Genomic DNA, 15,968 nt, shown 5'->3' on the forward strand with positions numbered 1-15,968 from the left:
GTTAAAATAGAGGTGGGGGACTCAGTGCTGTCACTGGGCCCTTTCTGTTTTGTGTTTTTTAAAACTTGACAAGCACGTGGTTAAGAATAGCCTAGGCTATTCCTCAGGAATAATAAGGGGTGGGAGTGAGATTGCTTTGCCAGATATAAAGCCTTATTAGCATAAAACTATAGTGATTAAGACATTGTGGTATTGAAGTAGAGACAGACAATTCAACTAAGTAGAAATAGAGCCACTCATATAGGAAATTTAATACATGACAGAGGTGACATTGAAAAGATGAGCTGGGATAATTGATTATTTATGTGAAAAAAATATATAACACATCCTTATAAAGACCAAACAAAAAAACATTTCCAGATAGATTAAAGACCTAAACATGAAAGGCAAAATTTGTAAGCTTTTAGAAGAAAATAGAGAATAATTTTATGATCTTGGACTAGGGAAGAAGTTTTTAAATGAGACACAAAAAGTTGAATTATGAAGAAGAAACCAATTATTTTTTAGTTAACATTTATAAAGCTGGGCTTCTAAAGAAAGCATGAAAACAAAAAATGAAGCCACAGACCTAAAGAAGGTAATGTTACCAGCAAAAGAATATGGTCCACAATATATAAAGAAATACTAAATCTATAAGAGGAAAAAAGAAGAGCAAAAGACATGCAAAGAAGAGGAAATCTAAATGACAGAAGTAAAAATTAAAACCACAGTACAGCTTTATTCCATACCCGTCAGATTGATCAGAATCAGGTCTGCCAATACCAAGTGTTAGAAATGGTGTAGAGCACTTGGAAATCTTTGCACTGCTGTAGTAAATGTAGACTGGACAATCGCTTGGGACAGCAACCTGGCAGTATTCTGCATCTTTGAAAAGTGTGGATATCCTGAGACATTCCATTCTTAAGTGTATACCACAGAGAAATTTTACACATGTGAGGAAGGCTATGTGAAGTTTCATAGCACTATCATTTCTTACAGTGAAAAGGAAATTAAAGTAACTTCAACAGCCATTAATCACATTATTGAAAATTGTGGCATAATCATGCAGTGGAATTCCATATAGTGGTGAAAAGGTACTATACATATCAATGAGGATAAACCTCAGACAGAAATGTTAAGGAAAATAGCAAGTTAAAATAAGAACATGAGTAATATGAAGATATTGTAAATTTTTTAAAATATGTAACTTAAAAATTCATACATATATATGCCTAGATAATGGAATATATAGTAAAAATACAAGGAGATCTTGAAAAGGACACATTGGGTGCTTGATGTGTATTTGTGAAGTTTATTTTCTTAAGCTGAGTGGTGGATACATGATTATTTATTACTTTATTCGCTTTTGTATGTGAAATATATAAATATTTCAAACGGAATGCTACCCCTGGTCATAAGGTTGTTTCTAGTGGGTAAATCTTGCTTGCTTTTGTGCAGTTTATAGGAATACTTTGATAACTACTCTATGTATTTAATAAATGTTATGAAGGAAATGAAAATATTTACTTACAGCAATGGTTCTTAACTTCAGCCTGCATCAGAATCACGTGGTGGACTTGCTAAAACACAGACTGCTGGGCCCCATCTTTACAGTGATTCAGTAGGTCTAGGGTGAGGCCCAAGAATTCACATTTCTAACAGGTTTCCCGGTGATCACGCTGCTGCTGCTGGTCCAGTCCAGGCACTACACTTTGAGAACCACTGCCCTCGAGGTTTTCTGCGGTATAAATGATGATATCGTAAATTGGCCGAGCGTTAGGAACCATCCTCCTTATTCATTCTCCTCTGCCTAACATACTCAGCCCCGAGGGTCATGACAGTTTCACCAGTGTGGGGCAAAGGGTGCATGCATAGAACAGTGTCATTTTGAGACTGCCCTGTAAACCTGGCAAGTGCTATTCCCTTTACAAAGATGCCCAGGAGATGGTTTATTCCAGTGGCAGAGCTGTCTGAGGAACTGTTTAAAATATCCTTACAGATAGGTGAATTGCCTCTTTAGAACTAATCACTGAAATTTTAGTGTAAGTTGCCACTGAGTGTACTTCTCTTTCCTTCAAACCTTCTCGAAACCTGTTACATAAAGTGGCAAATGCCTTTATATCTGTTAGAGGTTTATAATCTTTGTCAAAATAGTTTTTTGGACATTGATTTCTTTATACAGTGACTTATTTTATAGTTCTAGAGGTGCTGTTTTAGATGGGTTTGTTTTACTATACTTTACATTCTGACTTTTCATTTCTTTGTCCCTTCATTTGTCTAGTTATTAGTTATAATCATAAGCATTTATTTAGAGATTCACTGTTTTAAGGAGAGGTAGTCTTGTCAATAACTTGCTTATGGAGCCCTTTGGCAGTAATACATTAACACTGCTAACTTCTTTGTTTAAATGGATTTTTCTTTTCTTTTCTTTTCTTTTAAAGGCAGGAGCCACTTGATTGTCAATCCAATTTTAAACATTCATTTTAAATTAGCAAAAAACTATTGTTTTTACAAAAAATTCAGATTACATCATGATGCCCTTTAAATCAAGTAGATCTCATTTAGTCTTAGTGTAGCTATAACTACCTTTTTTCCTGAGCAAAGCTAGTCTAGAATTATCCTGTAATATATGCTGAGTATTTCTGAAGCCTTTCCTCTTCTTCATTAGCCACATTTTGAGGTAAACAGCAATTTTTTTTAAAATTTTCTAAACAAAAAGTAGACCGAAATAACATTGCCAATAAGAATATTTAAAATATAAATTATACCCAAGTCCTGTAGCCCCTTTCCAAATATATATACACACATATGTATAATGCCATGATATTAAATTAACTAATGATAATTTAAAGCCATCAATATTAGCTCAACTTTAAAAACTAACCATCTAGAACATGAAGCCAAAACTCGGCACTTTCGTCAGTGATTCTTTTTTTTTTCAACCAATATTTTATTATAAACATTTCCATTGTCATCAACATTCTTTAATTAATGTAACGTTTAATGACTATTTTTAATGGATTTAGCATAATATGCTAAAGCAATTTTTTTTAACATCTTTATTGGAGTATAATTGCTTTACAATGGTGTGTTAGTTTCTGCTTTATAACAAAGTGAATCAGCTATACGTACACATATATCCCCATATCTCCTCCCTCTTGCGTCTCCCTCCCACCCTCCCTATCACACCCCTGTAGGTGGTCACAAAGCACCGAGCTGATCTCCCTGTGCTATGCGGCTGCTTCCCACTAGCTATCTGTTTTACCTTTGGTAGTGTATATATGTCCATGCCACTCTCTCACTTCGTCCCAGCTTACCCTTCCCCCTCCCTGTGTCATCAGGTCCATTCTCTACATCTGTGTCTTTATTCCTGTCCTGCCCCTAGGTTCTTCAGAACCATTTTTTTTTTTGATTCCATATATATGTGTTAGCATACGGTATTTGTTTTTCTCTTTCTGACTTACTTCACTCTGTATGACAGACTCTAGGTCCATCCACCTCACTACAAATAACTCAATTTCGTTTCTTTTTATGGCTGAGTAATATTCCATTGTATATATATATATGCCACATCTTCTTTATCCATTCATCTGTCGATGGACACTTAGGTTGCTTCCACGTCCTGGCTATTGTAAATAGAGCTGCAGTGAACATTGTGGTACTTGACTCTGTCTGAATTATGGTTTTCTTAGGGTATATGCCCAGTAGTGGGATTGCTGGGACGTATGGTAGTTCTATTTTTAGTTTTTTAAGGAACCTCCATACTGTTCTGCATAGTGGCTGTATCAATTTACATTCCCACCAACAGTGCAAGAGGGTTCCCTTTTCTCCACACCCTCTCCAGCATTTAATGTTTGTAGATTTTTTAATGATGGCCATTCTGATCGGTGTGAGGTGATACCTGATTGTAGTTTTGATTTGCATTTCTCTAATTATTAGTGATGTTGAGCATTCTTTCATGTGTTTGTTGGCAATCTGTATATCTTCTTTGGAGAAATGTCTATTTAGGTCTTCTGCCCATTTTTGGATTGGGTTGTTTGTTTTTTTGATATGGAGCTGCATGAGCTGCTTATAAATTTTGGAAATTAATCCTTTGTCAGTTGTTTCGTTTGCAAATATTTTCTCCCATTCTGAGGGTGGTCTTTTCGTCTTGTTTATGGTTTTCTTTGCTGTGCAAAAGCTTTTAAGTTTCATTAGATCCCATTTGTTTATTTTTGTTTTTATTTCCATTCCTCTAGGAGGTGGGTCAAAAAGGATCTTGTTGTGATTTATGTCAGAGTGTTCTGTCTGTGTTTCCCTCTAAGAGTTTTATAGTGTCTGGCCTTACATTTAGATCTTTAGTCCATTTTGAGCTTATTTTTGTGTATGGTGTTAGGGAGTGTTCTGTATTCATTCTTTTACATGTAGCTGTCCAGTTTTCCCAGCACCATTTATTGAAGAGGCTGTCTTTTCTCTATTGTATATTCTTGCCTCTTTTATCAAAGATAAGGTGACCATATGTGCGTGGGTTTATCTCGGGGCTTTCTATCCTGTTCCATTGATCTATATTTCTGTTTTTGTGCCAGTACCATACTGTCCTGATTACTGTAGCTTTGTAGTATAGTCTGAAGTCAGGGAGCCTGATTCCTCCAGCTCCGTTTTTCTTTCTCAAGATTGCTTTGGCTATTCGGGATGTTTTACGTTTCCATACAAATTGTGGAATTTCTTGTTCTAGTTCTGTGAAAAATGCCATTGGTAGTTTGATAGGGATTGCATTGAATCTGTAGATTGCTTTGGGCAGTAGAGTCATTTTCACAATGTTGATTCTTCCAATCCAAGAACATGGTATATCTCTCCATCTGTTTGTCTTGTCTTTAATTTCTTTCATCAGTGTCTTATAGTTTTCTGCATACAGGTCTTTTGTCTTCTTAGGTAAGTTTATTCCTAGGTATTTTATTCTTTTTGTTGCAGTGGTAAATGGGAGTGTTTCCTGAATTTCTCTTTCAGATTTTTCATCATTAGTGTATAGGAATGCTAGAGATTTCTGTGCATTAATTTTGTATTCTGCTACTTTACCAAATTCATTGATTAGTTCTAGTAGTTTTCTGGTAGCATCTTTAGGATTCTCTATATATAGTATCATGTCCTCTGCAAACAGTGACAGTTTTGCTTCTTCTTTTTTGACTTGGATTCCTTTTATTTCTTTTTCTTCTCTGATTGCTGTGGCTAAAACTTCCAAAGCTGTGTTGAATAATAATGGTAAGAGTGGACAACCTTGTCTTGTTCCTGATCTTAGAGGAAATGCTTTCAGTTTTTCGCCATTGAGAACGATGTTGGCTGGGGGTTTGTCATATATGGCTTTTATTATGTTGAGGAAAGTTCCCTCTATGCCTACTTTCTGGAGGGTTTTTATCATAAATAGGTGTTGAATTTTGTTGAAAGCTCTTTTTGCATCTATTGAGATGATCATAGGGTTTTTATCCTTCAGTTCGTTAATATGGTTTATCACATTGATTGATTTGCGTATATTGAAGAATCCTTGCATTCCTGGGATAAATCCCACTTGATCATGGTGCATGATCCTTTATTGTGCTGTTGGATTCTGTTTGCTAGTATTTTGTTGAGGATTTTTGCAACCTTTTTCATCAGTGATATTGGCCTGTAGTTTTCTTTCTTTGTGACATCTTTGTCTGGTTTTGGTATCAGGGTGATGGTGGCCTCGTAGAATGAGTTTGGGAGTGTTCCTCCCTCTGCTTACATTTTGGAAGAGTTTGAGAAGGAGAGGTTTTAGCTTTCTCTAAATATTTGATAGAATTCGCCTGTGAAGCTATCTGGTCCTGGGCTTTTGCTTGTTGGAAGATTTTTAATCACAGTCTCAATTTCAGTGCTTGTTAGTGGTCTGTTTATATTTTCTATTTCTTCCTGGTTCAGTCTTAGAAGGTTCTGCTTTTCTAAGAATTTGTCCATTTCTTCGAGGTTGTCCATTTTATTGGCATATAGTTGCTTGTAGTAATCTCTCATGATCCTTTGTATTTTTGCAGTGTCAGTTGCTAATTTTCCTTTTTCATTTCTAGTTCTATTGATTTGAGTCTTCTCCCTGTTTTTCTTGATGAGTCTGGCTAATGGTTTATCAATTTTGTTTATCTTCTCAAAGAACCAGCTTTTAGTTTTATTGATCTTTGCTGTTGTTTCCTTCATTTCTTGTTAGTGTTTCTTAAATATGAATCTCATGGCAGTACTTAACTAAATTAGGTAACCATGATGTTTGGAAATGTTTTTATGTAATAGTCATGACAGAAATAAAAAGCCACATACTATTGGGGAAAGAGTTGTTCTTTCTGCTACAGTAAAAATGGTTATGATGATACACAGAAAAATATTATAACAAACTAAATGCCTTTCTTGTCAGCAAGTTCTGGTGGAAGATTCACAGAAAACATTGCTCACGATTCAAAAAAACAACACGGTGAGAATGTTTTGATTGAAACTGAAGCTATTTGTAATAAGCTTCAGATGACTGCATTTTGCTATATCAGTTTCAATTATGGAAGTCCACGAAGAACTGATTTTCTATGAGCCAAAAGGAATATGTTCCAGAGAAGACATATTTTCAGTAATGTTATTTCTTTAAAACACATGATGTTTTATGGAAACTGAAAACATTACTTCTAACTGAATAGGTACTTTGATTAGAATTTACAAAGGATTTAGGATGACTGATAGATGTGAAATTTCTTTACTCAGTCATTCAAGGGAAAGTTATTACAATAATGAAGTTGAAAACAGAAGTGCACAGAGTACCTCAGAATGTTACTGTTAATTTTACAAAAATAAAACCTTTTAATTATAATAAGATTGTGACCAAAGTTTGTGATGAGAAAGGGTGTAACTCTGACAGTGTTTTGTACCATCAAGAAGTTGCTGGTCATCTTGTAGCTTACTTCATTAAAAAACAATAAAACTTGAAGATATTTCTTGGTTTTCTTTTACCAAAAAACACAAAAAAATCAAAATTATGTTGTGTGGTTAGTGGCTACCTTGCTATGTAACGGTTTTTAAAATAAAAATAAATATTCTTTATCTGTCTTCTGAGGGCAAAGCGTTATTTATAGTAGAGTGGAAAAAATAATCTTATTTTTTGAAAGAAACTTGTGCATGGATAGAACATTTTGAAAATGAATGTAAACTTTACATGGTTAGGCTTATTTCTTGTGTTCCCTAATTGTCCAGAGTCTTTATGACAGTGTCTGGCACATGGTCAGCACTTGGTAAGTATTTGAATTAATTTAATCTTTCACAAAAAATGATTTAAGTATATCACCTATAAAAACTTAAGTATGACCTCATGACATAAAATATTAATTCAAAATGGATCTAAGATCTAAATATAAGGGCTAAAACCATAAAGCTCTTCAAAGAAAACATAGAGGTAAATCTTCATGACCTTGAATTTGGCAATGGATTCTTAGATATGGCACCAAAAGCACAACAACAAAACAAAAAAGTAAACAAATTCGACTTCATCACATTTAAAAACTTTTGTGCATCTAAGGACATTATCAAGAAAGTGAAAAGACAATCTACAGAATGGAAGAAAATCTTTTTACATCATATATCTGATAAGGTTTAATATTCAAAACATACGTAGAATTCCTAAAGCAGCAACAAAAAGACAGACAACCCAATTAAAAAATGGGCTAATAACTTGAATAAACATTTCTCCAAAGAAGAAATAAAGATAACTAATAAGCACATGAAAAAATGCTCAGTATCGTTAGTCATTAGAGCAATGCAAATCAAAGCTACAGTGAGATACCATTTTACACTACTAGCATGTGTGTAATTAAGTAAACAAACAAACAGGAACTAACAAGTGTTGCTGAGGATGTGGAGAAATTGGAACCTTTGCCTTGCTGGTGGGAGTGTGAAATGATGCAGCTGCTGTGGGAGACAGCTTAGTGGTTCCTCAAAAGTCTAAACAAGGAATTACTGTATATCCAGCAAGTCTACTCCTAGGCATATACCCAACGAAATTAAAAGCTGGGAGTCACACAGATATTTGTAGGCCAGTGTTTGTTGCAGCATTATTCACAGTAGCCAAAAGATAGAAACAACCTAAGCATGTATCAACAGATGAATGGATAGACAAAATGTGGTATACACATAGAATGGAATATTATTCAGCCATAGAAAGGAAAGCAGTTCTAATAGATGCTGTAACATGGATGAACGTGGAAGACATTATGCTAAATGAAATAAGCCAGACACAAGGGACAAATATTGTGTGATTCCATTTATAGGAAATATGTAGGATAAGCAAACTCATAGAGACAAAAGTAGATTAGGTGTTATCAGGGCCTGGAGGGAGGAAAGAATGGGTAGTTATTACTTAGTGTTTACAGAATATCTGTTTAGGGTGATGAGAAACTTTTGGAAATAGATAGTGGGGTTGGTTGTACAACACTGTGAATGTAATTAATGCCATTGAATTGTACATCTTAAAATGGCTAAAATGGCAAACTGTTTTATTTATCTTTTACCATAATAAAAAAAATCTTATGTCTGTACCCAACCTTGGGAATAGAATTTTTAGTGTGTTTTAAAATATTACGAAAGAGGACTTCCCTGGTGGCGCAGTGGTTAAGAATCTGCCTGCCAGTGCAGGGGACGTAGGTTCAGGCCCTGGTCCGGGAAGATCACACATGCTGCAGAGCAACTAAGCCCATGTGCCACAACTACTGAGCCTGCGCTCTAGAGCCCGCGAGCCACAACTACTGAGCCCGTGTGCCACAACTACTGAAGCCCGTGCGCCTAGAGCCCACACCCTGCAACAAGAGAAGCCACTGCAGTGAGAAGCCTGCGCACCACAATGAAGAGTAGTCCCCACTCGCTGCAACTAAAGAAAGCCCGTGCACAGCAACAAAGATCCAATGCAGCCAAAAATTAATTAATTTTTAAAAAATTACAAAAGAAGAAATTAATTGGATCTGGGAGCATATTTGTATAAGCATATTGAATTGCAACTCTACATGAAGTTGCAAGAAAAAATTGATGGAATTCTGAACTGTAGCCAACAACGCATGTATTCAATTTGGACTTCTGCTTCTAGGTTTTAATGGCAAAATATGTAACTGGGAATACCACTGTATTGTTATGATTTTTATGAAAGGTTAAGTATATTCCATCATCTTTCCCTTACTAAAAATGAAAATTCTGATAAATCATAAAAGTACAAAATATACATTTAGAACTTTTCAAGTGTTTAATTTTATCTTCTGTTTTTGTGTATGTTTAACCATAAGTAATATGATTAATGTATATATAATTTATAAATATGCATGCATTGGATGCTCAACTATTTTTGCTGATAAGGGTACACAATTTTATAATGTTTAGGGACTTCCCTGGTGGCACAGTGGTTAAGAATACACCTGCTAATGCAGGGGACACGGGTTTGATCCCTGGTCTGGGGAGATCCCACATGCTGTGGAGCAACTAAGACCATGCGCCACAACTACTGAGCCTGTGCTCTAGAGCCCGTGAGCCACAACTACTAAAACCCACGCGCCTAGAGCCCGTGCTCCACAACAAGAGAATCCACCGCAGTGAGAAGCCCCCGCACCCCAACGAAGAGTAGCCCCCGCTCGCTGCAACTAGAGGAAGCCCGTGCGTAGGAACGAAGACTCAACACAGCCAAAAATAAATAAATAAAATAAATAAATTTATAAAAACACATTAAAAATAAAAATGTTTAGAGGCTGTCCATTAGGATATTGTCATTTAAAAAGCATTTTGTGAATGGCATATCTTTAAAGTTGTATTTTTTCTGTGTTTTAGGCTGCTGGTCTTGGGCGTATGAAACCAAACACACTTGTCCTTGGATTTAAGAAAGATTGGTTGCAAGCAGATATGAGGGATGTGGATATGTATATAAACTTATTTCAGTAAGTATCCTTTTAATTCAGTAACTTAGTTGATTCAGAAAATATTAATTTTGAAAGCTTGCACTGGTTTTTGAAGTCTGTTTCTCATATAGTCTCTTCTAGTAGAAGCATAAGAATGAAAATAATCATTTGGAATTTATTTACATTTCTTTTTTTAAAATGCACTTATATGTTTGCTTTTCCACCCCCTTGAAGTACTAAGTTCTGAGTTTACTATTCACTTTTCAGTGGTATTTCCAATGATGTTTATAAGACAGCTTAGTTTTGATTTACATCACTTTAATTTCCTTCTTACAGGTTGTCTAATGAGTTCTTACCCTTTTGTTAACTTTGTCTTTCTGATTTTAATCTATCCATGTTATTAAGTTTTGGATACGTATCTGTTTAATCTATTACAAAGGTGTTTTGGAACTGAGTTATTTAATAAAAAGAATAAAATTTCTTTCTATTTTTGTCATATTTTGTTTTTAATCTTGAAAAGTACTTTTTCTAGTATTCCTAGTATTTATTTAGCAGATCTCTTTATCTCATTCACACTGTTTTATAGAGGATAAGGATTCCCTCTTAGTACATCATACTTGATTGAAGAGTAGTCTTTTTCTTGTCATACATGCTGATGAAATAGAACTGTTCACTCCTTATAAAGTATTTCTTTATAAAAACTGTCATTTTTTAAAAAAAATTTATATTTGTCAAAATAACTCTAGTACCAGATTCAAATCCTATTTCTCTGTGAATTTTTATCTGTTTATCCTTAACTCACTGGAGTTATTTCCCTTCCTGGAGCTCCTATTGTATCTGTTGGTAGAACCATATAATTATTTACCTGTATCACATATAATGCTTTTGTTTTCGTAGCTACCTTGATACATCTTTGTGGAAGTAACCAGAGCTCATACTTTACTTTCATAAATCTCTTTGTATTCATTAGTAAAATATACGATAGTTAAGATTTCCCAAGTAATTGTTAAATGGTTTTTAGTAAAATTCAAGCTCTGCTGGTTTGTCAGAGGTTGTGACTGGTCTTTGGCTTTGGGTTTGTTAACTTTTTCGTAAACAGCACTTCATTCTCCCTTTCTAATTCTGTAGTCTGTACTTTGTATGCATGGGGATTAGGGAAAGAAGGAGACTGTGAAAGAAAGACTACATCATGTGGGCCTTGAGCCAAAGAGTATGCTTTTTCTCTTTGAAGATTAAGGCCAGTGAGATGGAGTAATTATCCTAGAAAATAGAAAAAGTGACATTTTTGCAAATAATTCATTCATTATTAGTTGTAGTTTGTCATAATGGGAGCACTGAAAGAAAGGAGTCTTTTCTGACACTGATCTTTTAGGAACTGAAGTAAATGTTTGCTCTGAGAGTCCAGTATTAATCCAAGTATTATATGTCAAGCAGCAGTTTAAAGATAGGTAAAATATTGCTCTCTGGTTTCTGGAACCATAGACGTTGATGGCTATTTTAAAGCAGTGATACTGCTTACTGTTTTATCTTGTGACACTTATGTTCTGGTTGTGATTTTAAATACCTTGAACAGCTGAGGTATACTTTATTTACTATGTATGTATTAACAGTATGGAGGGTCTGAAACTGTAAATCAACTTCTATAGCTTAAAGAAATTATATAGATTATAGAAATTTCCATACCTTATAGCAAAAACATTTCGCTCTTTTAGTCTGAAGTAGACTAAGAGCTATATTCACTGGATTTTCTTTAAGGAAATTGATTTTGATTCAATTACTTTATTAACTATTTTTTAAAATACTTGTAGTTATTTCTTCTCTAATAGTTAATTAGATCTTTCACAGTACAGCAGAGGAAGGTTAACATGTCTATTAATTTTTTCTCCAGTGAATCTCTCTTGACCTTGGTTAAAATTCAACAGAAGAATCAGGCCAAAATTGTCTCCCTGTGATTTAAAACAACAATGACAAAAGACCTTTTACAATGACATATTATACCATGAACACATTCTTCTACTTATCAATAGGAGCAAAAACTTGATCATTTTATTAGTTTTTAGCTTTTTCTTTTTATATGCCTAGCTATAGGTTAATGTATCATTTTTATATGCATATAATGAATATTGATTACTTGTATAATTAAAAATAATAATAAAGGATAAAATCTAAGCCTGTTGCCACTCCAGGGAACAACCTGAAGTTTTTTGTTTTTTTTGTTTTTTTAAAAAATTTATTTATTTATTTATTTATTTTATGGTTGTGTTGGGTCTTCGTTTCTGTGCGAGGGCTTTCTCTAGTTGCGGCAAGTGGGGGCCACTCTTCATCGCGGTGCGCGGGCCTCTCACTATCGCGGCCTCTCTTGTTGCGGAGCACGGGCTTCAGACGCGCAGGCTCAGCAATTGTGGCTCACGGGCCTTGTCGCTCCGCGGCATGTGGGAATCTTCCCAGACCAGGGCTCGAACCCGTGTCCCCTGCATTGGCAGGCAGATTCTCAACCACTGCGCCACCAGGGAAGCCCCCAACCTGAAGTTTTACAATTGGAAATTCTTTCAGTAGATTTAAAAACTTAGGTCTACATGATTTATGATCTTAACTAAAGTTTCTGGAATTTAAGTCTGGTTTGAGAGTTGTCTTCAAGGTTTTAATGTATTTTACCTGTGTATAAGATGTTCCTGTTTGTGTTTTAAAAAATTAAAAGGGCATGTGAATACATGTCTGCAAATGCATATATAACCTTAGGACTACTTTTTAAACCTGTTTTGTAAAAATTTTTGAATTACTTGAAAAGCACCCTTCTTTCATAAATAATAAGTGATCCCTTCATATTCTACAACCTGCTCTCATTCTCAGAACCTGTCTTCTTTGTCTTCATGTATTTCTCTTGGCTTTAAAGGTATAAGCCTAAATTAACTATGATGGGATTATTGAAAGTTGTTTTTCCACAATTTTGGTCTGTTTCTGATAGATAAAACTACAGTTACTGCTTTAAACAGCTGCTGTAGGTAGAATATCACTACTATAAAGATCTACACTTAAGTAGATTTTAGCAGTATTACAGAAAAGGAAAAGGAATGGTGTAGGATTTGAAACTAACATATGGATGTCACTGTAATTTTTAAAGCATATTATAAGAATCAGATACTTAAAGCTGAAAGTTAATTTAGAGATCATCTACTATTGCCTTCATTTTATAGAGAAGGAGACAAATTTTTGTGATTTAAAAATTTTTTTATTATTTTTTTCTTGTTACAGTGACGCCTTTGATATACAATACGGAGTAGTAGTTATCCGCCTAAAAGAGGGTCTGGATATATCTCATCTTCAAGGACAAGGTAAATCTTGTTTGAAATACATTTTTTATCTTAAAAATATAAATTACTTTGTTAGAAAATTATATATAATTCTACAAATTCTTTAATAATTTTAATATTTACCATCTAATATGTGTCATATACTTATTGTATGGCATTTAAAGATCAGATCTGGTTGGCTCTACCAAAGTTTGTATTTTCTCTTTGTACCAACCTGAACGGTGGCTAGTAATTATTAATAGAATAAAATTCAATTCAAATCCTAAGTTTAAGTGAAACAAACATTAGTTATGATTGTAGTTTGGCCAAAGTTATAAAAATACATGATAAATACAATAATCAGAGGAAAACATTTTAGACATTTTCATGTTTATGGAAGATATACTTTGTACATAGAGGCATATTAATAATGAAAAACTAAACTTTGTTATATCATTTACTCTTTCTTCAGAAAAGACTCTATAAGTATATTTTTTAACTTTATCATTTTGAAATAATTATAGATTCACAAAAATTTGTGTACCCTTCCTCCAGTTTCCCCCACTGGTAACATCATATCTATAGTTCTGTATCAAAACCAGGAAATTGACATTGGGACAATTTACATACCTTATTCAGATTTCACCAGTTTTACATACACTTGTGTGTACAAATGTGCACACAAGCACGTGTGTGGTTCTGTTTCACTTGTCACATATGTTGTTTCATGTAAGATACAGAGCTGTTCCATCACCACAAAGATCTCCCTTGTGCTACTGCATTATAGCTTCCATTCATACTCTTTCCCTGTTCTCTAACCCCTGACACCCACTAATCTCTCAAACTATATAATTTTTTAAGCTTTTAAAAAATTTTTTTTCATTAAGCTTAAAACCTATTAAAGTATACTTAGCGCTTTTGCCAACTTTATAAAAACTATGGAAAATTCCATACCCTCTAATGATTTCCTGGTAGCTTAAAAAATACTGTAAGTTTAAGAAAATTTGCATACCTAATATTTTATCCTTATCAGTTAATTAACCAGGTCATCAAAATTAGCTAAGGCTAAATAGCTGAGAGGCATATAATGAACTTTCGTCATCTGGTCATGTGTTTAAACTGTTCTAATCCTCCCACTCCCTCCACCACTTTAAGGGTATTGTACATTTCTGAAAGGAATGCTTTGAGGTCTTTATCCATGTAACACGAAAGTATGGCCTGCTGAAAATGCATTTTCTTACTCTGGAGTAGGCCTTGCAAAATACTATTTATTATGCTTGTTATGCTCTAACAGTAATTTTGGTTTAGGATACCTGTTAACTCTGCATAATTATTGGTAGTGTTCCCTTTCACTCTCAAAAACATCACAGTTTGGCTAATAAATGATATACTCTGTAATTTGCTGAGATTTAAATGTGATTGGAAGTTCAAGAAAATATTTTCAAGTGTTTATAATCATAAGAATTGTTTTGAAAGCCTCCTTATTCATCATTAAGATTTGGAGACAGGAATTTGCTTTAGCACAGGGCTTAAGAGCATAGGCTGCAGAGTCAGATATGCTTTAAAAATTCCAGCTTTTTCTCTTAGTAGTTTTGTAGCTGGGGCAAATTTGTTGACTTCCAAGCCTCAGTTTCCTCATCTTTATTCATAGGGCTATTGTGAAGATACTGCCTGTGAAGCTCTTAGCATAGTGCTGGCACCGAGGCTTACATACTTTCTATTGTTATTTCTCTTAATATACACATATTAGTGATGAGGATTATGGATAGAAGATCAATTTCATATTATGTTTGTCTTTATGATAAATCTTTTTTATTGTGGAAGCTAAATGTTTACTAACTCCTTCCCAAAAAACAGAAAATGAAGAAAGTGATTTAAAAATGGAGATGGCACTTTCACCATGAGCTTAGGAAAGAACTCTATCCCCTAGTTTTGGCTCTATAGTCATGGGTATAATTTTTCACTGTTGTCTGTCATCTTATATGTAATGAACATTTGTCACATTCTACATTTTTTACATGTGTAAATGACTTTTAGAGTAGAGTTGATTCACATTTTATACATCATTCTTTTGTCTACCAGATTCTTATGTTCTGTACATCTTACTCATTACTGATTCCCCATCACCTAATTCAAATGTCTGACAGTTAGTTGTGGCTAAAGATATTTAGCTGAATAGTCATTTCAAAATTGATTGTCACATTTGTTTATAATAAGAAATTATTTGTTATAAACTTACCATTATCATTATAAACTTTGCTTAAAATTGTCATTTAATTGATATTATACCATGATGCCCTCTTTGGTTAAAAGATTCAGATAACATTTTGAATATTTTATGTCTACAGAAGAATTACTGTCATCACAAGAGAAATCTCCTGGTGTCAAGGATGTGGTACTAAGTGTGGAGTATAGTAAAAAACCAGATTTAGATACTTCTAAACCATCTAGTGAAAAATCCATTACACATAAAGGTAATTTTTATTCAAACAAGAAATTTTATTAATGGTAATGTTTTAATTTTGGAAGAAATAGTTTTTATTATATGGCATGTCTTACAAAGTAACCAGTTCTCAAACGTGTATTGTTCATTTCTAGTTGCTCAGGTAAAATTTATGCCTTTCAAAAATGGCTACAAATGATTAATTATTTTTAAGGTATTAAGTAGATCACAGAACAGAAACCATGCCAGTTAATTAAATACTAATATGCTCTTGTATGTTTTTATTTATACTTAATTTTAATTTGAAGCATTGATTAATCTGAACTTGGAAAGAAACATGGTAGTTTTGGAGTAATGTGTGTATAGCATATG

The 15,968-nt window shown here is 34.0% G+C and overlaps 1 protein-coding gene across 2 annotated transcripts in view; it reads left to right on the top strand.

Annotated features, from left to right (window-relative positions):
* The window catches only part of SLC12A2 (solute carrier family 12 member 2), a 109,677-nt gene that overhangs the window by 77,622 nt on the left and 16,087 nt on the right, over window positions 1-15,968 (top strand). For both annotated transcript variants that reach the window (XM_036847195.1, XM_036847196.1), the window contains exons 18-20: window positions 9,796-9,902; window positions 13,116-13,195; window positions 15,502-15,627. In XM_036847195.1, coding sequence (XP_036703090.1) covers window positions 9,796-9,902; window positions 13,116-13,195; window positions 15,502-15,627 — 313 coding nt within the window. The remainder of the gene's footprint in view (window positions 1-9,795; window positions 9,903-13,115; window positions 13,196-15,501; window positions 15,628-15,968) is intronic.

Source organism: Balaenoptera musculus, chromosome 3 (genome assembly GCF_009873245.2).
Source record: "Balaenoptera musculus isolate JJ_BM4_2016_0621 chromosome 3, mBalMus1.pri.v3, whole genome shotgun sequence".
Classification (NCBI taxonomy): domain Eukaryota; kingdom Metazoa; phylum Chordata; class Mammalia; order Artiodactyla; family Balaenopteridae; genus Balaenoptera; species Balaenoptera musculus.